This window comes from Vombatus ursinus, unplaced genomic scaffold, assembly GCF_900497805.2.
Source record: "Vombatus ursinus unplaced genomic scaffold, bare-nosed wombat genome assembly UNPS02000749.1, whole genome shotgun sequence".
NCBI lineage: Eukaryota > Metazoa > Chordata > Mammalia > Diprotodontia > Vombatidae > Vombatus > Vombatus ursinus.
In genome coordinates this window covers 1,308,558-1,332,814 of record NW_020940527.1, presented here as the reverse complement: position 1 = coordinate 1,332,814, position 24,257 = coordinate 1,308,558, and the positions used below count along the sequence as shown (strand labels likewise).

General features: G+C 44.2%; 1 protein-coding gene across 3 annotated transcripts in view; it reads right to left on the bottom strand.

The window, feature by feature from the left end:
• Window positions 1–24,257, bottom strand: part of SGPL1 (sphingosine-1-phosphate lyase 1) — an 84,783-nt gene that overhangs the window by 20,574 nt on the left and 39,952 nt on the right. For 2 of the 3 annotated variants that reach the window (XM_027858360.1, XM_027858350.1), the window contains 4 exons: window positions 22,251–22,318; window positions 12,617–12,764; window positions 9,677–9,756; window positions 9,064–9,192 (listed from right to left, as the gene is read on the bottom strand). In XM_027858360.1, the coding sequence (XP_027714161.1) occupies window positions 9,064–9,192; window positions 9,677–9,756; window positions 12,617–12,764; window positions 22,251–22,318 (425 nt within the window). Of the gene's footprint in view, window positions 1–9,063; window positions 9,193–9,676; window positions 9,757–12,616; window positions 12,765–12,843; window positions 12,952–22,250; window positions 22,319–24,257 lie in introns of those variants that run through there. The other variant, XM_027858370.1, reaches the window with a different exon arrangement.

Here is a 24,257-nt window from a genome sequence, read left to right as displayed (position 1 = left end):
ATTTCTCCCTCCCTGTTTCAGGACCTCAGCTTATCTAATGCCACAGGGTAAATGAGGTCACCTAAGACAGAAGAGTTTTACTGGTATAAAGGGGTAGAGGGGAATGTCAGACCTGGAATGACCTTAATCTATAGATCACCTAGATAGCTGGGGCAGAGAACCATAGAATGCATAGCTGGAAGGGCCCTTTAAGAATCTTCCTACTTCTGTGGTGACATGAAACTAATTTTCAAATATTATGATTCAAATATTATGACATCATTATGATTTTTAAATGCAAACTACTGAATTCTTACTAGCTTGTCATCACAAATTTACCAAAAAAGCAGCTATGAATGGCATAATTACTAACATGTGGTGATGTGTTTAATGTTAAAAGAAGGCTTTCATTCCAATCTAAAACCAGCATGTTGAGCGTCCTGGACACCAGGATAAGGAGTTTGCCTTCCTAGAGGTAACAGAGAGACCTTGAAGATTTCCGAGCAAGGGAATGACACAGTCATACCTATCCATGTCTTGGGAGTATTATTTTGGGAGCTGTATGGAAAAAAGATGGGAAAGGTAAGATACTAGATGTAAGGAGATTGGGTGACAATTAAAAGAGTCCAGGAGAGGAAATTAAGACCCGAACTCAGGTCGTGGCCTTGTAAACTGAAGAAGAGGAAGGACTATGAAATGTTATGAAGGTAGAATCAAAAGGTCTTGAGGTAAAGAGCTAGAAAGGGAACAGTCAAGGATGATTCTGAGTTTACAAACCAGGGTTTCAGGAAGAATGGTGGTGATGAAAACATCACTTTTATGTGCTGAGATGTCTAGCCGTGAGTCAGTATACAAGAGAGAAATTAAGGCTGGTTATACAGATGTGGGAGTCAGCTACACAGCCGATGATAACTGAGTCTATCAGCTCCGATGGGATTACCAAGAGGGGCCCAGGACAGAGCTTTGAAGACACTCAGTCTTAGGAGGCAGGAGCCATCCTGGAGGAGGCAGCAGCCAGCAAAGGAGACTGAGAATTAATCAGTCAAAAAGTACTTAGGAAGCAACTACTGCTCTGACCCAGGCACTATGCTGCATCCTTGGAACATAGAGCCAAAAAGGAAATGGGGCCAGCTCTCAAAGAACTTATATCCTATCAGGGGTGAAGATATGTACATAAATTCATACAGAATAAATACAAGGTAGTTGAGGGAGGGAGAACAATAGAAGTTGAGGGATCAAGAAAGGTTTCATGTAGCAAGTGGGGCTTGAAATGAATCTTGAAGGGCCTCCATGAGGCAAAAGTGAGGGAGTGTATTTACAGCAGTTAAAAGTACAAAGATGAGAGACGGCACAGCGAGTGTAAGGGAAAGCAAGAGGGCTCCTCCAGCCACCCACTGGAATGCAGGAAAGTCAGTAATGTAGAGAGGCCCAGCACAGACACGGGCTATGCTCCCAGTTCAGGAAAGGGATGTGGAGGAGGAGCAGGAGGTAGATAGGAAGAGAACAAGGAGAGAGCTATGTCATGAGTGAGCCATCACACAGGTGGCTTTTTCTAGGACTTTGGCAGCTAGGATATCAACTCAAGAGATAGGTCTTCTTGTTGTGTTTATCCTTCGTTCTCAAAGAGGGCCATGACATCTGGTAGATGATGACACGACTTGCAATTGGCTTTGATCTGAATGAGGGAGGGCTGTGCAAGGTCACCAGGTGCACCTTCTCCTCCAGAGCCAACTGGAGATGGTCCAGGGTGCAATGGGAGACCCTGGCCCTTTTAAGCTAAGGTCTTTTCAGATTCTCACTTCGAGTGAGGCAAAGGAGGGCCCTTTTAATTAAAAAAAAAAAATCAAACTGGGAGGGGAAGATCCTTAGGGTTGCTGACCAAAAGAGAAACAGTTACTATTTATTCACTCTGAAACTGGAGGGCCCAAAAAATAACCATTAAGTGGTGCTTGGGCAGGGACCTGTTGTTGTCCAATCTGTAAGATCCAGAGTGAATTGGGTTTAAGGCTTGGTCTTTGAAAGAGAGATCTAGCCAGTAAACCTCAAGTGAACTGGACAGCTTTTAGCCATCAATATTTACCTTCCTTTGGGCAAAACACTTTCAGGGAAGGAGAGGGGCGGGGAGGGGGCGGGGAAGGGGAGGGGCAGGGAGGGGCGGGGAGGACCTTAGCTTAAAAGGGCCAGGGTCTCTCATGGCATCCTGGGCCACTTTCAATGTATTCATCTCGTCCTGATAAATATCTGACCACTGGACCTAGATGGCTCTGGAGGAAAAAGTGAGGCTGGTCAAATCAAAGCCAATTGCAAGTCATGTCATCATCTCCCTGATGTCATGGTCCTCTTCAAGAACAAAGGACACCTGTGAGTAGTCCAAGCTGCCTGAGTGGAGACCCAGGTGGCCAGTTCTAGTTGGGTAACTCCTCCCTTCCCTCCACCTCCCCTACTCTCCCCTACTCTCCCCTACCCTCCCCTACCCTCCCCTACCCTCCCCTACCCTCCTCTCCCTTCCTCTCCTCTCCTCTTCCCAGAAGGTTTTGTGAAGGTTTTTTTAGGAATGAAGGAGACTTGGACATGTTCATAGGCCACAGGGAAGAAACTGTCACATAAGAAATGAGAGTCACAAAACCCAAGGGAACTCAAGTTTGGGTTTAATAGTATAAAAATACTATACATAAGAAACAACTCCTAACCTTGGGGAGAGCACTTTCAGTTGAATGGTGGGGTCAGAGCCAGAATACACATGGGGATGAGAAGCAAGAGGGAGGTGAGGAGGTGACGGCAGCAAGCACAGACCTTTCTAGGAGTGAGGCCAGGGAAGTCAGAAACAGAAAAAGAAAAAGTTCAAAGGAAAGACGGGTGAGATCTAATCCCATTTGTAGAAAACCCAAAAGGAGGCAATACATAGGGAGAGACAGAAGATGAGAAGGGAATGATTGATAAAACAATCTCCTGGATTAAACAGAGAGAGGCAGAATCAAAGTCATAAGTAGAGGAGTTAACTGTGGCGAGAAGGCCACTTCTTCCTTACAGAATGTAACAAAGGAGAAAAGGAGAGGAGAAGATAGAGAAGAAAGACTCATTGCATAGCTGGGGGAATATACTTGGAAATATGATGTAAAAACAAAGACAAAATAAAAAGATAATAGCGGTATTCTGAGATGTAGAGTAGGGGGAAAAGAGGGAGCTGATAATGAATATCTTCAATTTTTCAGTTAAATGAGAAGCAAGACCATCTGCTGAAAGAGAAAAAAGTAGAAGTGAATACAGGGACTCAATAAAAGAGAAAGTTTGGAAGCACCAATGCAGAGCGCTGGAGAGTGAATCAATTAGTGATTAGCAAAAGGAATTCTGTGTAAAAGTAAATGCCCCACTGAGAAGAGAGAACGGGAATCCCTATCCTCAGTCTTCTCCCAGACTTTCTCATCTGCTATTTCCATCAACCAGAGCAGTTCTCAGACAGCCTCCTTTTCGCTCAGATTCTGTTCCAGCCAACTATTAAACCTCACCCCAATTCTTCATGCTGATCATGAATTAAACAGAAATTGACTATTTGGTTTCACCTGAACATTCTGACCACGAGTACCCTGAATCAAGGCCTGTAACTTCCCAAGTGTCTCCAGTATGCCAAATAGCTAGCCCATACAGAATTGAGTCCAGAGCAGCTGACTGGCTCCCCTTCAAGTTGCTGATAATGGCTGATGCTGATAACGAATAATTCCCAAGAAAGCCCAACCTATGGAGGAAAGCTGGTGTGAAAGATGGGATGGGTCGGAGGAAGAAATGCACTAACTATTCATGCTTTGTCTAATTCACTACACTGGTTTTCAAAATCAAGAATCATACACACAGAAGCCTTCTACAGTCTGGCTTTGTAAGAGATTGCACAGTTGAGTGTGTTGTTAGGGTAAAGATGACCTTGCATGCTCATTCAAAACCAGTCCTCCCACGTGTACTGACCCTGCACAGACACAAACCAGCTCAAAATGTAGAAACAAATGCACAATCCTAGCTAACATCTATTCATTCCACTTTGAAGCATTATGAGGGAAAAGATCCCCACCTAAAAAAACTGCTTGACATACCTACAAGGTACTGCCAATGTTATTTTCTTCTGGTTACAAGAAAAAAACACTGGAAACAATAGTCTCAAATACAAAATCAGGCATGTATCATCTATTCTCTGGATCACTGTCTTGTTTTGCTACCTAATCTGAAACATCCTTTCTTACTGACTGATTCCTAACAACACGGTTTGTGCATGGCTGGCAGGCCCCAAATACTGGCAAAGTAATTTAAAACAACAAGTATGTTCAGAAATTCCTGCAACCGGGAACAACCAGTTCTTAAGCTCATCAGACAAAACCAGCACAGCTGCCAGCTGGGAGGAAGGAACACTAGGCTACCCCAACTGTACGAGGGAGACTCCTATGCACATCAACAAGTCCCTGCAAGCTCCCCTGGGCGGAGGACAGGCCCCGCACTATTCCTTCCCACTGAAGTACCAGCAACAATTGCTGGCCCCAGACACAACACTACCTGGCGTGCTAGTTCATTTCTTACCACTGTAAAACAAAAGAGGTTCAAAAAATAAGTAGCAGCCCTTATGAAAAATGGGAAATGAAAGAAAATACATCAAAGCCACTGGCAACCATTTCCTAAAATCAGAGAATTGGAGATTTGGAGCGAGCAGAGACCTGAAAAGTCTTTAGAAAATTAAACCAATTTAACCACAGCCAGGAAGCCAAGAGTCTAGAAACCACCGCATCCAGTAAATACTATTCTCTGACCCAGCAGAGACATGGCAACCAAGGGCAACAACGATTTAGAATAAAAAATCATCTGTAAAATCATCTGAAGGAGGAAGATGATAAGAACTTATCTATACTAACAGCTCATAAAACAGTGAGAAACAGTAGAGGGGAAAATACGTCAATAAGAAAACATCACAAGAAACCCAATGATCTTGAGAGTGTTTAAGGATGAAACAAGGAGGACAGGAAATAAATGACAAATGACAAAGATCTGTAAAATTTCTGTAAAAAGGTATTTTCTCCAACAATGACAGTGGAGCTACCATATTTGTACTGTATTATTGTATGAGGAAGTAGAAACTGCCCTCAAGGCAGGAAGGAGAGTGGGACCAGACCAAATGTCCACAAGAAATGTTCGTGCTTGAGGCAAAAGTTAAGAAGCATCAATTCTCAGGATACAGAAGCAGGGGAATGATAATCAAACTCTTGGGGAAAAAAAAAATTTAAAAAAAAACTCTTGGGAAAAAATCATGGATACTAACACTACTGAAAAAAAAAAAGGACACTGAAACCCATCAAAAACTACCAATCTATGTACTCATCTCTACAAAATCCTTATGAAAATAGTCTTTGCATGTATGAGGGCAATTCCTGATAGAGGTATAAGAAAGAAACAGGCAGGTTTTCACAAACACTGTTCTGCAGTAGACCTCACCTTCATAACACAGCTCACTGAAAGGTTCAAATAGGACAGGACTTCACTGTCTGCTTCACTATACTAACTAGTTGAATCTGATAGAACAAAATGCCTTATAGGCTGCTCTCCTCCAAGTTGATCTCTATGGATATGATAAACAATATAAGACTCCTTGAAAGCTGAATGAGTGGAAAAGCATGTATTAAGTGCTTACTATGTACCAAGCACTGTGGATGCAAAGATCATCCCTGCCCTCAGGGAGCTTACATTCTAATGAGGAAGACAACACATAAATGGGGACTGGTGGCCAGGAAAGGATACTTTGGTCCAGAAGGTTACAAGATGGCAAGATGAAATAAATAAAAGACATAATGACAGAACTTTGATTAACAGCCCCAATTATTAACATTAAACAAGGCATATAACAAAGAGACATGGTCACTCACAGTATTTACCACCATCACAGAGGATGTCCAGCTTCCAAATGGAACAACAGCTCCCTATAGATGTAAAGACACTAAAAACAAGATGTTCTTGTTTGTGGATAACATGGTGCTAAGTGCATGAACATGGCAAGGAGGCCCTTAGATGAGATTCAAAATCACTCAAAAGTGTGGGCCTAACTATCCACTCAGGAGAAAAAAAAAAAAAAAAGGATAAAGAATTCCCACAATTCAGACCACGATACATTTAAGTTGGATGGACAACCCATAGAGGGAATTCATTACTTGGGAAACTGCGGAATGCTTTTAAGAGTCCAAGCTTCTGTCAGGAAACAAAAACTCAGATTCTGAACATCAGCATTCTTCTGGTGTTGTTATATGGCTGCCAATCTTAGTCTACTACAATATCCAAACAACTAAAATGACAGGTCACTCACAGAGCAGTGGAGGAATATGAGGCTGCCATGAGAAAGTTGCAGAACATCCCTAATATGCCGTGTGGCTTATGATCTTGGTTCAGAAGATATGGAAGAGTTAGTTACTGAGGATGGACTGTAATCTGTACCGCTGGAGTATGAACACCCAGATCCAGTGAACAACCAAAGCTTTCACACACAATTCGGCTTCACGCGACAATTTTCTACCCAATGACTCCCAGACTTTATTCAAAACTCCTAAAGATTTTCAGTAACCTACCATGCTTGTCTCAGTTTCTCTAGCTGAACAAAATCATTCCTTCATTATGCCTCTGGGCTATGCCTTAAAGTCCTTAAGTGATCCCTAAATGCAAGAAAATTCCTGAGGAGTCAAGGCAAGGCAAATTTCCCTTTTTTCCCTTCCCACAAGTATTACTTACCTACAGAGGCAGCTAGCTAGCGCAGTGGATAGGAGTTAGGGTTGTTATTGTTTGTCCTCCATTCTGGAAGAGGACCGTGGCATCAGGAAGGCGATGCCATGGCTTGCAAGGAGTCAAGAAGACCCAGGTTCGAATGCAGCCTCAGATACTTACTGTATGACACTGAACAAGTCACTTAACCTCTGTTTGCTTCAGTTTCCTCAACTCTAAAATGGGAGTAATAGCACCTACTTCCCAGGGTTGTTGTAAGGATCAAATGAGATAATATTTATAAAGAGAAAAACACAGTGCTGGACACATAGTAAGCACTTAATAAATGTTTCCTTCCTTCCTTCCTACAGCATGTGTGAGTGCATATACAGCATTATATTACTAAGTCTGAATACAGAATGTTCATAGTTCCAACTATAAAGTGGACAAAATTCTTGTTCATGTTCCTCAAATAAACTCTGCAGAAAATGTGCTTATATTTACCTTCATTCCTAACAAGCCATGACAGTTCTAGCAGCTTTATAGACAGATATCTCAATAGAACATCACTCAGTTTTTGTAGTAGGGTAAAAGTAGAGGCAATGACTGCTTACCCAATCCAAACAAAACCAAGCCTGAAATGTTCTCCCATCTTCAATTCACACAGTTTAAGTTTAGACTTAAACAACAACAATAAACAAAGTGACCTGGAAAATTCAATTCAATAAACATTTATTAAGTGCTTTACTATGCCAGGCACATCCCCAGGCATTGGAGATACAATTAAGAAAAAGACAGTCCCTGCCCTCAAGGAGCTTACAATCTAATTAATGGGGCAAGATGACCCATGAAAGGAAGCTGGGAAGTGGTGAGGCAGGGGGGACAGAGGACACCAGGGGAGGCCCAGCTTGAAGCCAAGCAGAGATGCAGACAGAAAGCAAGGAGTGAACTGAAAAGGCCACATCCAGACTTCTGGAGGAAAGCTCCAGGTGGGGCTGAGGGCAGCCTCCATTCCTCCGATCAAGGGGGCGAGGAGGAGGCAGCCAGAGGCGGGGAGGAGCCTGAGGAGCCAAGGCCCAGGTAACAGCCAACTCTGAAGAAGGCACTCTTCTCTTCTCCCAGGCTCCTCCCCTGACCAGAAGGCCCCGGGGGTGGAGGGAGCAGGGCAAAGACCTTCTTTACCAAGCAGCCTCATTGGTTTGGGGCACTCTTCTCTAGGCTCAGAAATTCATGCTAAGATCAGAGCCATGAGTAAACTCCTCATGAGAAAGCTTTTAGCTTGGAATGTTTATTCTCCTCAGAAAAACCTATATATCATTTTTAAAAGTAAGATTTTAAAAATAATTTTTAAGGAAAAATATTAAAGTCCCAGGGCAGGATGAAAAAAAGATGAACTGGAAGGAATACAAACCAGTCCAACACATATTTATTTCTTAAGTGCCTCCTAGGGACAAAATACTATGTTAGGAGCTGGAGGAAACAAAAAAAAAACCCCAACAATTCCTGTCCTCAAGAAGCTCACTCTACCCCTGACCAACCTGGGGGCTCTGAACACAAGAAATCCACTGCTTCATCCTCCTGTCTCTAGGAAAGCATGAGCCCGGGAAGATAATGTCATCTCTTCAAAAGTTAACATTCAGCGTGGATGCTTAGAAAGGTCTCTGTGAGGCTCCCTGATCATTTTCCTACACAGGATTCTGAACAGGGTCAGCTGCAAGAGGCTCGGCCTAACCAGGGGTGGGGAACCTGCGGCCTCGAGGCCACGTGTGGCCTTCCAGGTCCTTGGGTGTGGCCTTTGGACTGATCCAAGTTTTACAGAACAAATCCTTTTATGAAGGGGATTTGTTCTGTGAAGTTGGATTCAGTCAAAGGGCCACACTTGAGGATCTAGAGAGCCACATGTGGCCTCGGGCCGCAGGTTTCCCACCCAACTGAGCCTGAGCTCTCGCCTGTTCCCAAATGCCAGCATCTGCTGGTGAGAAATGGAGTGTGAAGAGCTAACTAATACTTATCTGGTGTTTTAAGGCTTCCAAAGGGCCCTCCTAACCACAACTTATAAGGGAAGTAGGGAAACATCATTCCCCAAATCTGAAAGGACTGAAGGACACTTCCAGATCCACATAGTTAGTGACAGAGCCAGGATTCCATCCACAGTTTCCTGATCTCAAGAGCAGCACGGTCTCCATGACAACATGTTGCTTTCTGCCCACAGCGACAACACAACCACACAACCCCTGGTGCCCTTCTCAGAGTGAAGGACACCCTCCCCTCGACTGTCCTAGCAGTCTAAGTAACTTATCTGAGCAAATCCTAAATGGAAATTCCAAGCTAAGAAATGGAGACAAGTCAAGAGGGGTAGTTACTTACGCAGCCACAAGACTCTGGTCCACCATTAAAGAGGGTACAAACTATCCTCACAATCTCTGCCTCCATCTTCCGAACCCCCGGAAAGACTTCTGGATGTAATGGATTGCTCCATGCAAAATCTCCATAAACCTGCAAAGAAATGTAACTCAACACCTAAGGCAAAAGGGGAGCATTTCAGGAAGGACACTGAACCATGCCAAGGGATGGCTAAGCAGGCCCAACACTCAATGAGGCCCCAAAGGTACTGTGCAAAGGAGGAGGGGAATTCATCCTGAAAAATTTGTTTTCCAACGTGTAAAACAGGATCTGAGAAAACTGTAATTGGGCTTTCACACCTTTTCAATCTTCTTCAAACTGCTCACTTTCAAGCTTACCATGAACACAAAACACGCTCCTCTACTCCCTAACATCCATCTATGCCATCACATGATTACTCCCTCTTCCTTTCTAAGCCACTAATCTCTAGCCTGATCACTGCTAACTCTGACAAATAATTCCCAGGATTTAGAAATTCAATGTTGAATGTTTCCAAAATTCTGTTCTCTTTGAAATGGGATACAGATCACACAGTATTTGGTGTGTTGACACTTCCCCTAAAGTAGACATCATTTACCTTTACAAGAAGTTCAGTGAGTTTTTCATCACTACTGTACACAGCCCCGGAGACTTTCCCATCTTGCCAATGTGAATTTTCTGAAAAAACAACCCCCCAGCCACAAGTTAATGTCATTGGGTGCCATCAAGCACTGATACAATACCTAAAGGAAGAGGGTTTGTTTCCAATAAAAACCAAGGGGGAAAAAAACTATCCAGGAAGAAATCTAGCCTAGAATAAGGAAAGAATAGTTGTGAACTGAATGGCAGGTCTATATCGAATTAAAAGGTTAAATATTTCAACAATAATTTATCAACCAGTGTTAGTCAAGCACTTACCATGTGCTAGGCCATGTGCTAAGCACTGCAGGGATAAGCAAAAACGTGAACCAGTCCTTGCCCTTAAGGAGCTTGCACTCTAAAGAAGGAGATAACAGTGCACACACAAGTGGATACAAAACATACACTAAATGGATGTGAGGTAGTTGGAGCTGAGGGAGATGAATAAAGTGGAGTTTGAGCTGAGCCTTATGTGAAACAAGAGAGTCCAGAGGGAGGTGTGAGGAGGGGGCCCAGGGGCACCGGGGGCACTAGTGCAAAGGCACTAAGATGGGCGAGGGAACGTCATGTCTGTGAAACAGCAAGCAGAGCAGAAGGAGTGAGGCCCAGAGGGGGAGAGGGCACAAATGTGGGGAGAGGCCAGGCTGGGAAGAGCTCTGATGGTCAAACACACGTGTTTATTTTTGATTCTCAAGGCAAGAGGGAGCCACTGGAATTTATTGGGGGAGGTGACATGATCATACGTGGGCTTCAGGAAAATCCCTCTGATAGCGGTGGGCAGGGAGCCTCTGGTGATCAGTGAGAATGGCCTTCACCAGGATGGTGGCTGTGTGAATGATGTATACTGGAGATGCTGTGCAAACAGATGGCAAGACGTGGCATCTGATTGGAAATGGGAGGCAGGAAAGGGCAAAGAGTCCAGGGTGACTATGAGGCTGTGAACCCGGTGAGCGGAAGGATGGTGGTACCCTCCACAGTAACCGGAAACTTAGGAAGACGAGTTGGTTTGGTGGAAGACAATGGGCTCTGCTTTGGACGTTCTGAGTTTGAAATGCCCATGGGATATCAAGTTTGAAATGTGCAGTAGGCAATTAGACAGGACAATGGAACCCATGGAAGTTGAGAAGGTCACCAAGAGAAAGAGAAAAAAGAGAAAAGGGCAGAACAGAGTCCTGAGTATACCCAGAATTAGTGGGCATGGCAGGAAAGCAGGCCAAGAGAAAGAAATGTCCAGAAGAACTAGAAGAGCAAGTATCCAGGAGAAGTTGGTCAGCAGTTTCCAATGCAAGAGAATGGCCAAGGAAGGGTAAAGGCTGAGATGAAGCCATTCAATCTGGTGATGAGGAAATCGCTGGAAACTTTGAAGAGAGCAGGCTTGACTGGTTGTCTGTTTAAGATCGGATCTCCCTACTGACCAGGCTGGAAGTGCAGACACTACATATGTGGGCCGGTCCCAATCACTGACTGTTTCACCTCACATTCAGAAAATTGGCAAAGACAAAAAAAGATGGAAATAGTCCTGGAGGGCCTGTGAAAATACAGGCACATGGATGCACTGTACCATCATTCTGGAAAGTAATCTGTAATTCTGTTAAAACGTGTAATGGAATATTTCTGCATTGTAAGAAAACACGAATAAGGAGACCCAAGAAGCATGAACTAAACCGTGCAAAGTGAAGTCAGTAGGACCAAAACAATGATGGACACAATGACTACAACAATATAAAGAAAGGAAAAAAAGGAACATTAAAAGCTGCATCATTTTTGACCCAGATGGAAGAATATACCTCCCTCCTCCTGGTAGAGGTGGAGAACTGCACCTCTGAACAGGGCATGCTATGTCAGCCTCAGCTGACGGGTTTGGTTCAACGGCCTTCCCCTTCCTCCCTTTTTGTTTGTTGTTATTTTCAATATGGGATGCTCCTTGACTAGGGGATGGAGGAGAGATACAGCTGGAAATGAAGGGGACATAAAAACTAGGGACACAGCAATAACCATTTTTAAAGGCAATAGAAAAATGTACATATCCACATAGTTATAGAATCTGCCACCCAAATAAATAAGGCCCATTGGCAGCCAGTGCTCTTTGTTGAGACTACCCTGGCAGATAGATGGAAGGACTTTGCTTCTCATAAAAAATCTGCCAAATATCAGTCTAATAGCTATCTTCCCCTAGGCAGTGCCTCTTAATCCACAGTTTAAGAAGCGCTGAAGGGGTCACTAGTGGCAAAGGTTTAAGAAGCCCTGCCCTAGAGTATATTGCTTTTGTGCCGTGCCAGTCTTTATACTAGGGCTCAGTAACATTTCCAGTGAGGTGGCTCAGGTTCTGATCCCCATGCTTACTCCCTGCATAAGGTGTGTGGAATGGGGATCGGGGAGTATAAATGTGTTGGCACTCCTAAAGGGCGATACAACACCAAGGAGTAACTTGAGAAAGCACAAAAAGGGGAGCGTGTCCTACGCCACTAAAAATCATTCTTATTTCTTAGGTCATCGAACCCTGCTTTACATGCCATAAACATTTAGGCCAGGAGGCTGGCCTGCACCTAATTTTATACTTTGTAATATATACTACCAAGTACTCTCAAAATATACTGATTTTTAATTTTTATATTAATTTTTAAAAATTCTACTTTATACATGCCCACATGAATTTTAATGGTCCATACGATTTTTAAGTCCTAATTGTTTGTTGCTGGAGTCTAAATTTAAATGCAGCTTAGATGGGGGAAAATGCAATTTGGAAATGTCTGATCCAGCCTTTGAGAAAAAGGAAACTCCAATATAAACTAACGCGTCCTGACAGCCCAGGTTCTCGCTTGGTGGCTCTCCTTGACCTGTGGACGCTGACAGCCACAGTCAGAGGAAGTGGGTAGTGTGCATACGCACAGACTCATACCCAGGGAGCTGTAGTCCTGGAGCCTCTCCAGGATGGCGGATGTGCTTAAACCTTCAGCCGGCAGGTTTTTCACATACTCCATGTCCCCTTTCAGGAATGACAGATTCTTGACGATGTCTTCCCTGGCCTTGTTAAATCTCTCCCTGATCTGCCAAGAAGGAAAGGACACACGATCAACAACCAGAATGGAAAAAGAATGGGTTTAGTGTCAGGATAAAAGCACTTACCCTGGGGCCAGGCCCACACTTTCACAAAAGAAAGGCAAGTGGCCAAGCTTCCTGGGCTTTCACAAGTCTGAAACAGTAACTTCAGAACTAAAGAGATTTAAGGACAAGGGTACTCTTATCCCACGTCGCCGCTGGCGAGTTCAGCTTATTTGCTGAAGTCAGCACTTCTTGAAGGGCGACAATTTCACCACAGTCTTGTGACCGGCGAGAGCCTGACGAAGAGTCAGTGGCAGAATTATGAAGAACATCCAGGAAATGGCTTAAATGGTGATGGGAAAGTCTCGACTTAGGCAACAATTTTCCTTCAATCACAGCAGTGACAGCGTGAGAGCAGTTGGGGAGTTCTGGGTTTGCTCGGGGGGCTGGAAAGGACTGAAACTTGACCAGTCCGAGTGAATGCTCCAGCTCCATTCAGGGGCTGGGTCTGGCGGCTCCTTCCCCACAATGGAAACCTTCTGCCCTGGAGTCTATAGCTAATCTGACCTGAGTCACTACAACCATGCTACACCCCCTGTTTCCACCAAGCATCCTTTGCAAACACTGGATCTGAGCCTGGATCTACCACCACATAAGGAGGCACTACTCAGTCCATACTTCAAACAATAACAACCAATTCTTGCAGAAGTAAAGAGCATCTGGATGCTAAGTCCTTTGCTTTCCAGAAATGGGGCCGTGGTGCCAATGAAAAGCCCAGCACATGCTGAACACACAGAGTATCTGACTGTGCATCACCCTCCGCCATCTTGGGAAGAGATAAAGGAATTGGTGCCAAATGTGAATCCCGTTAGGCCCCAACAGCCCCAATCCCCAGACACTTACCAATCCAGAAAGCAGGCCTGATTTCCTTTCCTAGGCCCCCTTATGATCAGATTTACAAAAATGGGGACCCAAACCCCTTGTTTTACAGATCACATCCTCAGATGATCAAAGATGCTAAGAGATGTGTTTAAGGTCACCCAGGTAAATAAGCAGTAAAGCCAGAATTTGAACCCAGGGCCCAATCCAGTACCCTTTTCATTATCATCACACCACTTCTGCTTCTCTGATGTTTGCAATAAAACATGCTGATCCCTCCCTACAACAGCCCAGGATCACTTAGAGGGGGAATCCCAATCAAATGGTACTTTCCTATCATATGACTAACAAACTCTCACAACCTCTTTTCCTGATTCTTGGTTCAGAATCACCAGCTGCCTAAGAGAGGCCCTTTCCTTACCCATCCTCTCATCCCCATTCCATCAATTCCCTTCTAATATTGTGCCCTTTGCAAGCCCCGTTCTCAAGTTAATAAACTTAGGAAGCAGATCCCTTTCTTTTCCCTCTCTCCCTCTTCCTTCAACCATAACTCCTCCCGAGATGCTAAACGTGAAAAAACCATTGGGCTTGTGCCTTCTTCCCGGCCCTTTACTACACCTGTGTAATGGGTTAAGAGCACTTGGAAATAAAAGGGTCCTTAGAGATCATCTAGTCCAAATCCCCTATTTTACAGACATGGAAACTGAGGCCCAATCAATCAGCAAGATTAATCAAGTGTCCCTGCACCAGGCACCAAGAATACAAAGACAAATGCCCCCAAGAAGCTTTCATTCCATCAGGGAGACAAAAGGTATGTGCCTGAGAACATCCAAAATAAAAGGGAATCTTGCCGGGGAGGGCAGTAGCAGCTGGAGAAAATCAGAAAAGATTTCTCACAAAAGGTTGCATGTGAGCTCCCTGGGCAAAAGATGGCGAGGAGCACATTTCTGGCATGCAAGACAGCCCGCACAAAAGGCCCTCAAGCAGGACCAAAGCAGGCATGAAGGGAAGTGAGGTTTAAGTCTGGAAATAAAGACTGGAGCCACATGGCAGAAGGGCTGAAGTGCCAAGCAGGGGAGTTTGATCCTGAAAGCACTGGGGAGCCAAGGGAAGTTTTGTACACAGGGGAGTAGCATTGTGGCCGCTGGGTGGCGAACAGAATGGGGAAAAGAAAGACTGCAGCAGGGACGCCCATTAGAGAGCCAAAACAACACAGTGCGAGCAAGAGGTGAGGATGGTCTGAAGAAGGGTGGGGGCCATCTGAGCCCAAAATAAATGAGAGGTTATGGAGAGAGACTGAATGACATGGCTACTGTCACAATTAACATTACAAGGTGGCAGAGGGGTCAGCCGACTCCAGCCTGGCGGCACCTTGCCAAGGCAGCCCACCCAAATCTTCACAACATCCAAGCGGCTCCTACTAGTCCACGAGTCTGAGGCGGCACACACAGCAGGCTTGGCTGGCCGGACGCTCACGCGTTGTGCTGGAGAGGGCAGAGCTAAGGAGAACATGCTGGAGGCTCTCCTCTGCCCCAGAATCCACACGTTTTTCTCTTTTATCACTGGGGTGATCTCAGGCAGACCATGATCCTCTGGGCCTCCAACCTATGAATTCCTCAGGTCCACTGGGGTCTCCCCAAGAGTAACTGGAGAATTCTCTAATTAGGATCCTAGAAGGTTAGAGCTAAAAGTAGCCACAGAATTGATCGCCAAAACTAGTGGGAGATAAAAATCCTGTTTACCTTTACCTATAAAAAAAAAACACCATACGAAAGATACAAAGGTCAGGTCTACACATGTTACTGGCCACAGACCAGAGTGCAAAGAGCGGAGTTCCTTATCTTCTTGACTATCTAAGCCAAGCCAGCAGCCTATTGTGGTTCAGAAAAACACCTTGAGGCCCAGACTCTGGATCCAAGAAGCTCTCTGTGCACTGGTCATACCCCTTCTTTAGAACCCTATGTATCTGGAAACTTCTTTCCTTGGAACCTCCCCAGACTAAAAACTGCCAATTCCCAGCCAACTTGAACCTCCCTGCTAGAACCTTATGGATGGAAAACCATTCAGACCCTTCTGACCAGAACCTTGCCCGCCTCTACTCCCACCCCATTAAACACTTGACTTACTCAGACCCCATGAAAGCCAATGACAGCGAAAAGGCAGGCAGGAAGGAAGGAGGGAGGGAGAGAAAGCACTTACTATGTGACAGGCACTATGCTAAGCGCTTTACAAATACTGTCTCATTTGATCTTCATAACAACCCTGTGAGGTAATACTATTACTATCCCTATTCTACAGTTGAGGAAACTGAGGCAAACAGAGGTGGAGTGATTGCCCAAGGTGTCTGAGACTAAATTTAAACTCAGATTAAACTTTAATCCCTAACCCTAAAACTCAGTGCTCTACCCTCTGCACCATCTGGCTGCCTTAACACTCCCTGGCAACATCCTTGGTAGCATCCTTTGCTTTCTCTCCACTTCCCTGTTCCATTTGGGAGGTGTTAGTCCCAACCCCAGTGTGTGCATGGGGCATGGGGTAGCAGTTAATGCTTCTGGAGTACTTTTCTTTGTTGCCTCTGCCTCACCCTCCATACTCCCTTGGGGGTCTCCAGACATGGCCTTTCTCTAAATAGCTGCATTAAAAGGTCTTATTGTTTAGCACTGACTGGGCCATTTGATTCTTCTGCAAAGAAATCCAAATAATTGGCCTCAACACATCCAAATTGGGCAAATATGAGTGGCCAAAACTATGGGTGCCAAATCATGAAGTGATTCCTGCCAAGTTTTCTAACTTTTTTTTAAAGGTATAAAAGCTAAAGGAAAAAGACAGAGAGAAAGAAATATGACTAGAAAAAAGGACACAGACATCCAGGTCTTGTGACCAACAAGATGGAGAATCGACATTTTCTCTGATCCTCACAACCTCGAGGACAAGTAAATTCAGTTGCCTCCCTGATCTAAAACACTAAGGGGCTAAAAGTGCAATGACCTAATAGCAGAAAAGGCTAACCACTAACTCACTCAGCACCATCTCTCCCACCAGTTACCTCTTGGGTAACCCAATCCACGGACTTGCAATAGCACACAAATGTACCACTCCGTTCTCCCAGGGCTGGGGAAAATCAAAAGGCAGAAGCTTGCTCAGGAAACTCTGTGATGCAATACAGTGAAGCCTAAGAAATGAGGAACATAGGGGACTGGGAAAGGACATGTATGTATGTGGCTGAGGGAAAGAGCCTGGCATCCAGTTGGGCACACTTCTGTCTTCCCAGAAGTCAACTGGGGGCAGAGACTGAAGCCAGTGAAACATTGAAATGCCCAGTATGAAAGAAGCTCAAGACAGCTTTAAGGTTCAGGACCCAGAAAAACCAAAATGAAAGGGGAAAGAGTCAGAAAGTGAGCAGTAAGGAAAAATGAGGAAAAAAGACTAAAATGACCAAAAGTCTCAGGAGAAAGAAAACCCAGTTAAAGACCTTGAGTAAAAGCAGATATGCCAACAGAAAAGATATTAATACCAAAAGGGAATATGGTCTCCACATAAGCTAAAAGTCCAGGTATTTACCAATGATAATATAAGAACAAGGAAAATGAATCTATACCAGATGAAGCAGAGGAACCTGTGGATTCCCCAGACAGCATGGAACAAAAGCATTATGTTCTCAAATAATTAAAAAGAGAAGTAAGAATTGTGAAAGAAGAACTTATGGCCTGAACAGCAGAAATAACTGACAAAATCGAAAAACTCAAACTCAGGGTGGCAAGTCGAAGAAAGAGTAATTGAGAATGCAAATATAAAGAAGCGAAGGATAACCTGGAAGAAGAAGACAAGATGCAAAGAAAAAACTGAAAGATCTTTTTGGCTTCCAGAAGAACATGAATGTCAAAAAATCTGAACATTATAATGTAAGAAATAATACAAGAATTCACAGATCAGCTCCAAGGGGGAAAAAAAAAACACCTACGCTACAAATTTCAAGAGATATAGTGGTTAAATCAAACCATCCCAGCCCTTCTTCTCCCCTCTCCTTTCCCTTCCCTCCCCTCTCCCTCTTTTCCCCCAATCCCGTCCTTCCCTCCATCCTTTCTCCTTCCTCCCTTCCCCGGCCTAGACGATGCCGGGGTGGAGACGGGGGAGGAGGCCACGGAGCATGCCGAGGGGGACATCACGGGGCTGTGCCAGGACGGGTTCTCCAAAATGATACATACCTGACAGACAAGCTGGAAAGATGAACAAAGTCACTAGCTGGAAGAGTCTAGAAATGAACGCTACTGCAGCAAACGTAAGCAGAAACCTGACGGACCTAAAGCAGAAATCTGCAGCACTTCAGCCTGAGCCAGATTGGATCACTTTAACTGAGGAGCAAGTAGAAGCCTACAAGGTGGACGCACATTCAGAGAAGCCAGAAGCAAAGTACAAGAAGTTAGAGAGGCCATGAAGGAGCTCTTCAGCACAAAGACTTTAACTACAAGAATGTTTCCTAAGAGCTGAAATCAGGGGGATGGAATTCATTACCATGCTTCAGTTCCCGAAAGGAAGTGGGGCTGCTGACCCACAGAGAATCTCAGTCCTCACCTCTGGTTGGATGTGTAACTTTGGCCACCCCTTGATGTTTCCTAAACCCGTGGCCCCTGGAACCTCATCTTATCGTGTGCTTCGTTGTGTGCCCTGGACCAGGGCTCAGAAATCAGGATCAACCCCGTCTGGAGCAGACACAGGAGAGGCTCCCGGCTCCCGGGCTCCTCCCTTTTTCCCCCTCCCCTAGAACTCCACCTTGGACTCTGTTATGAATGCGCCCCCACCCCCTACATAACCTATTCTTCAACTTAAATAATAAATGCCAACTTATGACCCTCAAAAAAAATTCTAATGACAAATAATAAATTCTACAAGTTATTATGATAAAGACCTTCAGGAAAAGAAATTCAAATACTGCACCTACCAAAAACCAGAGCAGACATAAGAATGATCAGTCCTAATGAACAAAGGAGCTCAAGATGCAACCTAAGGTAATATACTCCACAAACCTGAGACTAACCTTTAAATAACTTTAAATAGTGCTTGACTTTTGGTCATGTGAGCAACAAGACTGAGGACTAGACATTTTCTCTGATCCCCTCGCCCTCTCAAACCTTTCCAAAATAGAAATTATGTGCCAAAGATAAAGAAACTTTGGCTGCCTCCGTGATCGAGGATATCCATTCTGAAAAGTGGTTTATTTAGAAAGAAAGAAAAAAAAAAAGAACAAACCTGTGAACTGACTTTCCTGCTCCACCCACCTGACTAGCTGACCCACAGGAGTTGTGAACGATACCCAACTCCATCCCCAAGTCTTCCCTCCGTCCTTCCAGTGGAAATCTCAGCTCCAGCTAAGGGGCAGGAAGAGAGGAGTCGGGGAGGCAGGGGAGAAACCTCTGCAGTAGAGTCAGGAACAGAGGGAAAGGGGCAGGACGTGAGGGTTTTTGTTGATGCTCAGCTGTGTCTAACTCTTCTTAACCTCATTTAGTGTTTTCTTGGCAGACACTGGAGTAGTTTGGTATTTCCTTCTCCAGCTCATTTGACAGGTGAGCAAACTGAGGCAAACAGAGTTAAGCGACTTGCCCAGGGTCACACAGCTAGTAAGTATCTGAGGCCAGATATGAACTCAGAAAGTTGAGTCTTCCTGAGTCTAGGCTCAGCACTCCATTCACTAAGCCATCTAGCGACCCGGAGTCAGTTCCTGAATCTTCTATAAAGTAAGGCTTTGGGATGAGAAACTACGATGACAGCAGCAAACACTTTTTTTTAAAGGGTCGAAGCACTTCTAGAAATAAAAGCAGACTTGAACCAATTATTTGCTTCTCACATACCCCAGATACAAAACTATAAGAAGGATAAACCAACAGAGCCACCAAAGACAGCTGCCCCAAACTAACAACAGAGAGGCCATTAAGAGATTCCTTTCTACAAGTACTCAAGGAGTTTTCTTCCATGAAATGACTAATATGGAAATGTTTTACATGACTGCACATGTATAGCCTGTATCAGATTTCTTACCCTCTCAAGGATGGGGGAGAAGAGGAAGGGAAAGATAGAATCTGGAACTCAAAACTTAAAAATAACAGATGTTAAAAATTATTTTTACATGAAATTAGGGAAAAATAAATATTATTAAAAAAATAAATTTTTTTAAAAGTACTCCAGGATACAAGATGAAAGCAGAAGGCAAACAGAAGTTATAGTGGAGAAATAGACCTGAAACATCCTGGACTACAGCTCACATCTCGCTTAATGGTGAATCAATGCCTTTGTGGGACCGCATTATAGAAGAAGGGAGCACCTAAAGGGGGAGGGGAGAGAAAGAGATAGAGGCAATGGATGATACACCCTGATCGAGTCAAGGTTTGACAACAAGAGGGAAATAATTCCTACAGTCTCTCAGGGACATGAGACGCTCCAGGGAAGGAGAGAAATCCGATAAGGACCAGACAACGGGTATGAGCTACAAGGATTTGTTGTTCAGAGAGACGACTCGTCTCAGGAGAAGGGGATCACAGCACCTGGGGGTAACTGACACCCAAAGGGAGGAAGTTCACGGGGGGAGGGGGAGAGGGGAGATGACCAAGTAGAGTGCAAAGGTCCATAATGAAGTGCAGCGTCAAAGACAGGAAAACATTTACCATGGGGCAGTAACGGTCTCTCCGTCATCTACAGGAACTAAAAGTGAAGCACAAGAGAGGGAGAGAGCCTGGAGGCAAGATGCACACAGCAATAACATGGAGACTATTCTGAAGGAGGAACCTAAAATAGATTCCTTAGAAGCTTTTAATTCCATGAATGTGACAAAAGAGTTCTGTGCTATAAAAAATGACAAATGGGATGAACTCAGAGAAGCAAGGGGAAATGTTCATGAACTGATCCAGAGCAAAGTAAGCAGAGCCAGGAGAACAACATCCCACTGGATCCGGATTAGCGTAAACAATAAATCCAGGAAAGTGGCCGTTTTACTATTTGAAGTCATCATCATACGTAAAATGTGGTAATTTGTTCCAACCCAATAGAACTACAGGATGAATTTTTTAAAATAAAGTTTAAATCTAATTATTAATGTAACAGAACAGGAAAGAATAAGAAAATGTATTTCTGATTCATGTTTATTATACAGTAATAGAATAGGTTTAGCAAGCAAAAATTTAAAAATTAGAAACTTACTGAATAATCATATCTAAAGATAAGCCTGCACTGATAACATGATAAAAACAGTATTATTATTATCATCACTGAAAATATTTTAGCTACATAGGCTGAACTGTCTCCTCTTTTCCTCAATCTTCATACCTACGGTGGGAGGAACAGAGAGTTTTATCCACATGAATGCTCACATTCTCACATGCAATACCAAATGTAGTTGGATGATCTGGGGCATTATCTGAAAATCAATAATGCTTAAATGCAACACGACTGGCCTTGCATTATTTTTCAAGCACTGGGCTAAAATAACTCGAAAATCAGTCTTCAAAAATAGCTTTTGGTCACCCATGCTTCCTTATCTGATCAGTAAAAAACTGGAGGCAAAGGATGGTTGTAGCCTCTCGGGGCAGAAGGATTTTGAGACTAATAAACAAGCATTGGTCTTTGTTTTAAATCCCCTTCTACATCACTTCCTTACAATAAACGTGTTAGAAGATCCTTAAACACTGTAAATCCAAGATGAGCTTTTCTCTTATGTTTTAGAAACATAAGCAGCCCATCACTCAGCAGCAATCAAACCTCCCTCGCTCAGGTGCATGACAAAGGTATCAAACCCACAGCCTCCTTTTTCAGAATAAGCCCGCTTCATCCACATCAAAAATGTGTTGATCAGTGTATCACTATCGTCGTTACACGTCTACTTCTTGTAATTGTTTACAAAACTGACATCGCTCAGCCCTTCCCTCTCGTTTCGCCCGTGTGCTTGATGACATTCCATACCACAAACCCTACGACCACCTTCGTGCCATTCAATCCCATCCAATTCTCATCCGAACGCAGTAACGAGCCTCTTCCTTTTTGCACTGGCAGTGTTTCCAACTGAAGAGGCCTTCCTTTGGTTCATTCTTCAAGGTCTCCTTTTTGAAGTTAACACAACCGCAGGTAACAGAGTAGACAGCAGCACATCGCGTCCCTCCGCACTCGATGTAGGCAAGTGCGGATCAACAATGCAGGGCATCAAAACCCTCAACAAGTGTGCGTGCATGTCATTAACCGCATTTCGGATTGCTTTACATGAAATGTATCGTTTTATAATTGCACTAAATCGAATTTTGCATTCTTCAAACTCCCATTAATCACAACTCGCTGTGCATAATGTAAACAAAGAAAAGGTCCACCACAAAAAGTCAAAAGAATACAAAATCAGCTTGGCTGGAAGAAAGAGACAGAAGACATCCACCCCCCACCCTTGGTAGAGGTGAGAGGCTCACACGCATCGCACAATGCACGTTTTTAGGCTGCCTTCAATGCACTGATCAGTTATGCTGATTGTTTTACTTTGTTGTTGTTGTGGAAGACTCCCCAGGGAAAATTATGGTGATTTTTTAAAAAGACAACAATAAAAACTTATTTTTAAAAAGAGGACACAGAAAGAGTCTACTTACCTTAGTACCGATAATAGGAACTCTTCTGATGATTCTGAAAAACTTCTTTTTGGCCCTTGAAAACAAGCCTGAAAGAAGCAGAAAGGCAGCCCATTAGTTAGCAGCTTCCAAACCGCCCCACCTCAGGCATCAAAGTCACAGCCATACAAAACTCCCCGAGGCAGACAGAACCAGGTGAAGATGGAGTTGGAAAACGTTGAACAAAATTTTTAAAATACAACATAGATAATGTGAATTTGTGATTTTCTAAGTCCGCAAGCAGCCAGCCCACAGTTCCACACCAGTGGTACACAGTTTCTGGTGGTTTCCCTTGCCCTCAGGCCCTGCTACCAGTTTTACCTCCAGTATCTCCAAACCTCCACCCATTTTCCACTTACCCCAACAAGAAATTTTCAATTCATGATGTCTTTTGACAGAATCTACCCTCCTGTTCTTCAACAACACTTTGGCAGTGATTTCTGGCCCTGAGTATTCCTTAGTAACCACCAAATCCCAGTACAGTACAGAAAGTAAGTAAGGCCACAGGGTCTCCTTGCTTTCTCACAGGTCAGTGTATTCCAAATCATCAAGTGAAATGTATATTTTTTTTCAGTCGTCCTTCCTGACGCCCTCTCTGCGGCATCGGACGCTCCTTCTCCCTTAGATTCAGCACCACTCTACTCTCCTATTTCTCTCTGCCTACCTCTAACACTTCTTCTTCTCTTTGCTGCCTCTTCATCCCCTTCCTAACTCTTTAAGGAAAATGCCCTCCTTCTTCCTTCCATGCTCATCCTTAGTAAACTCCCTCATTCATTCCTACAGCTCCAACTATCACCACACAGTGCCTACAACACACTGACCTTGATGCTCCCAAAGCCGATGTCTTCTTTGGACTTCACTACTTCTGAACCTTGATGTCATCTTTGACTCGCCCCTCTCGTTCCTCCTGAGTAGTGCCCCCTGCCAACCCTCCTCCACACATCTGCCAAAATAACCTTCCGAAAACACAGACCTGCCCAGCTCAAGGACTTTCCCTTGCCTTTAGGATACCAACTCTTCAGCCTGGCATTTCAAGCCTTCACAACCAAGCTCCAGTCCACGTTTCCAGAACTGCTTTTACCTTTCTCCCTTTCCCGCCTAGTCCAGGAAAACCGGTCTGTTTGCCATTGCACAAATTCATCGTTCGTCTCACACTCGTGCAAGGGTTATCCACTGCCTAGAATACACTCCCTCTTTGCCTCTACCTCTCAGAACCTGGAGATTCCTCCAAGAACCAGCTCAGACACTTTTTCTGATCTTCTCATAGCTGGCTAGTTGTCTCTCTCTCCTCAAACAATGTCCAATGTTTTTTATCCAACTGTTTATACGTTGGATCTCTCTGCAAGAATAAAAGCCTCCTGAGAACAGTGTTTCTGTTCCCCACTCATCCCAAGGTAAGCCCTGCGTCCTGCACATAGCAGGCACTTCATAAATGCCTCCTGTCTCATAGCTACTCAGCTGCCAGTCTTGTTCCCCAAATTACCAACTGCTTGGGTATATCTGACCAAACAGCCTCTAGATACCTCATACTCGACAGCATCCAAACAGAATTTATTGCCTTATCTCACCCGATCCTTACAACAACTCTGGAAGGTAAGTGTTATTGTTATCATCGTTTCACCAATGAGGAAACTGAGACAAGCAGAGGTGAAGTGACTTGCCCACGGTCACACAGCTAGACTGTGTCTGAGGTTGGATTTGAACTCAGGTCATCTCGACTCGAGGCCCAGTGCACTGTACACTGTGGAGCCCCCTAGCACCCCTAGTCTATCTGCTGGAACAGGAGAAGGTCTTCAGCATGGAGATGCAGCAGAGAGGCTGAAAAGCAGGACTGCTTTGGTTTGCATCTGGTTTGTCAGTAAGGAGGTTTTCTCAAAGAATTCTAGGTGACCTTGAGAGGTTTCGAGTTTCGTTTCTGACGCTCGGTTTGTGACTTTGAGCCTGTGTGAGCAGTTTCTTCATCGGTAAATATGTGAATCAGTGAATCAC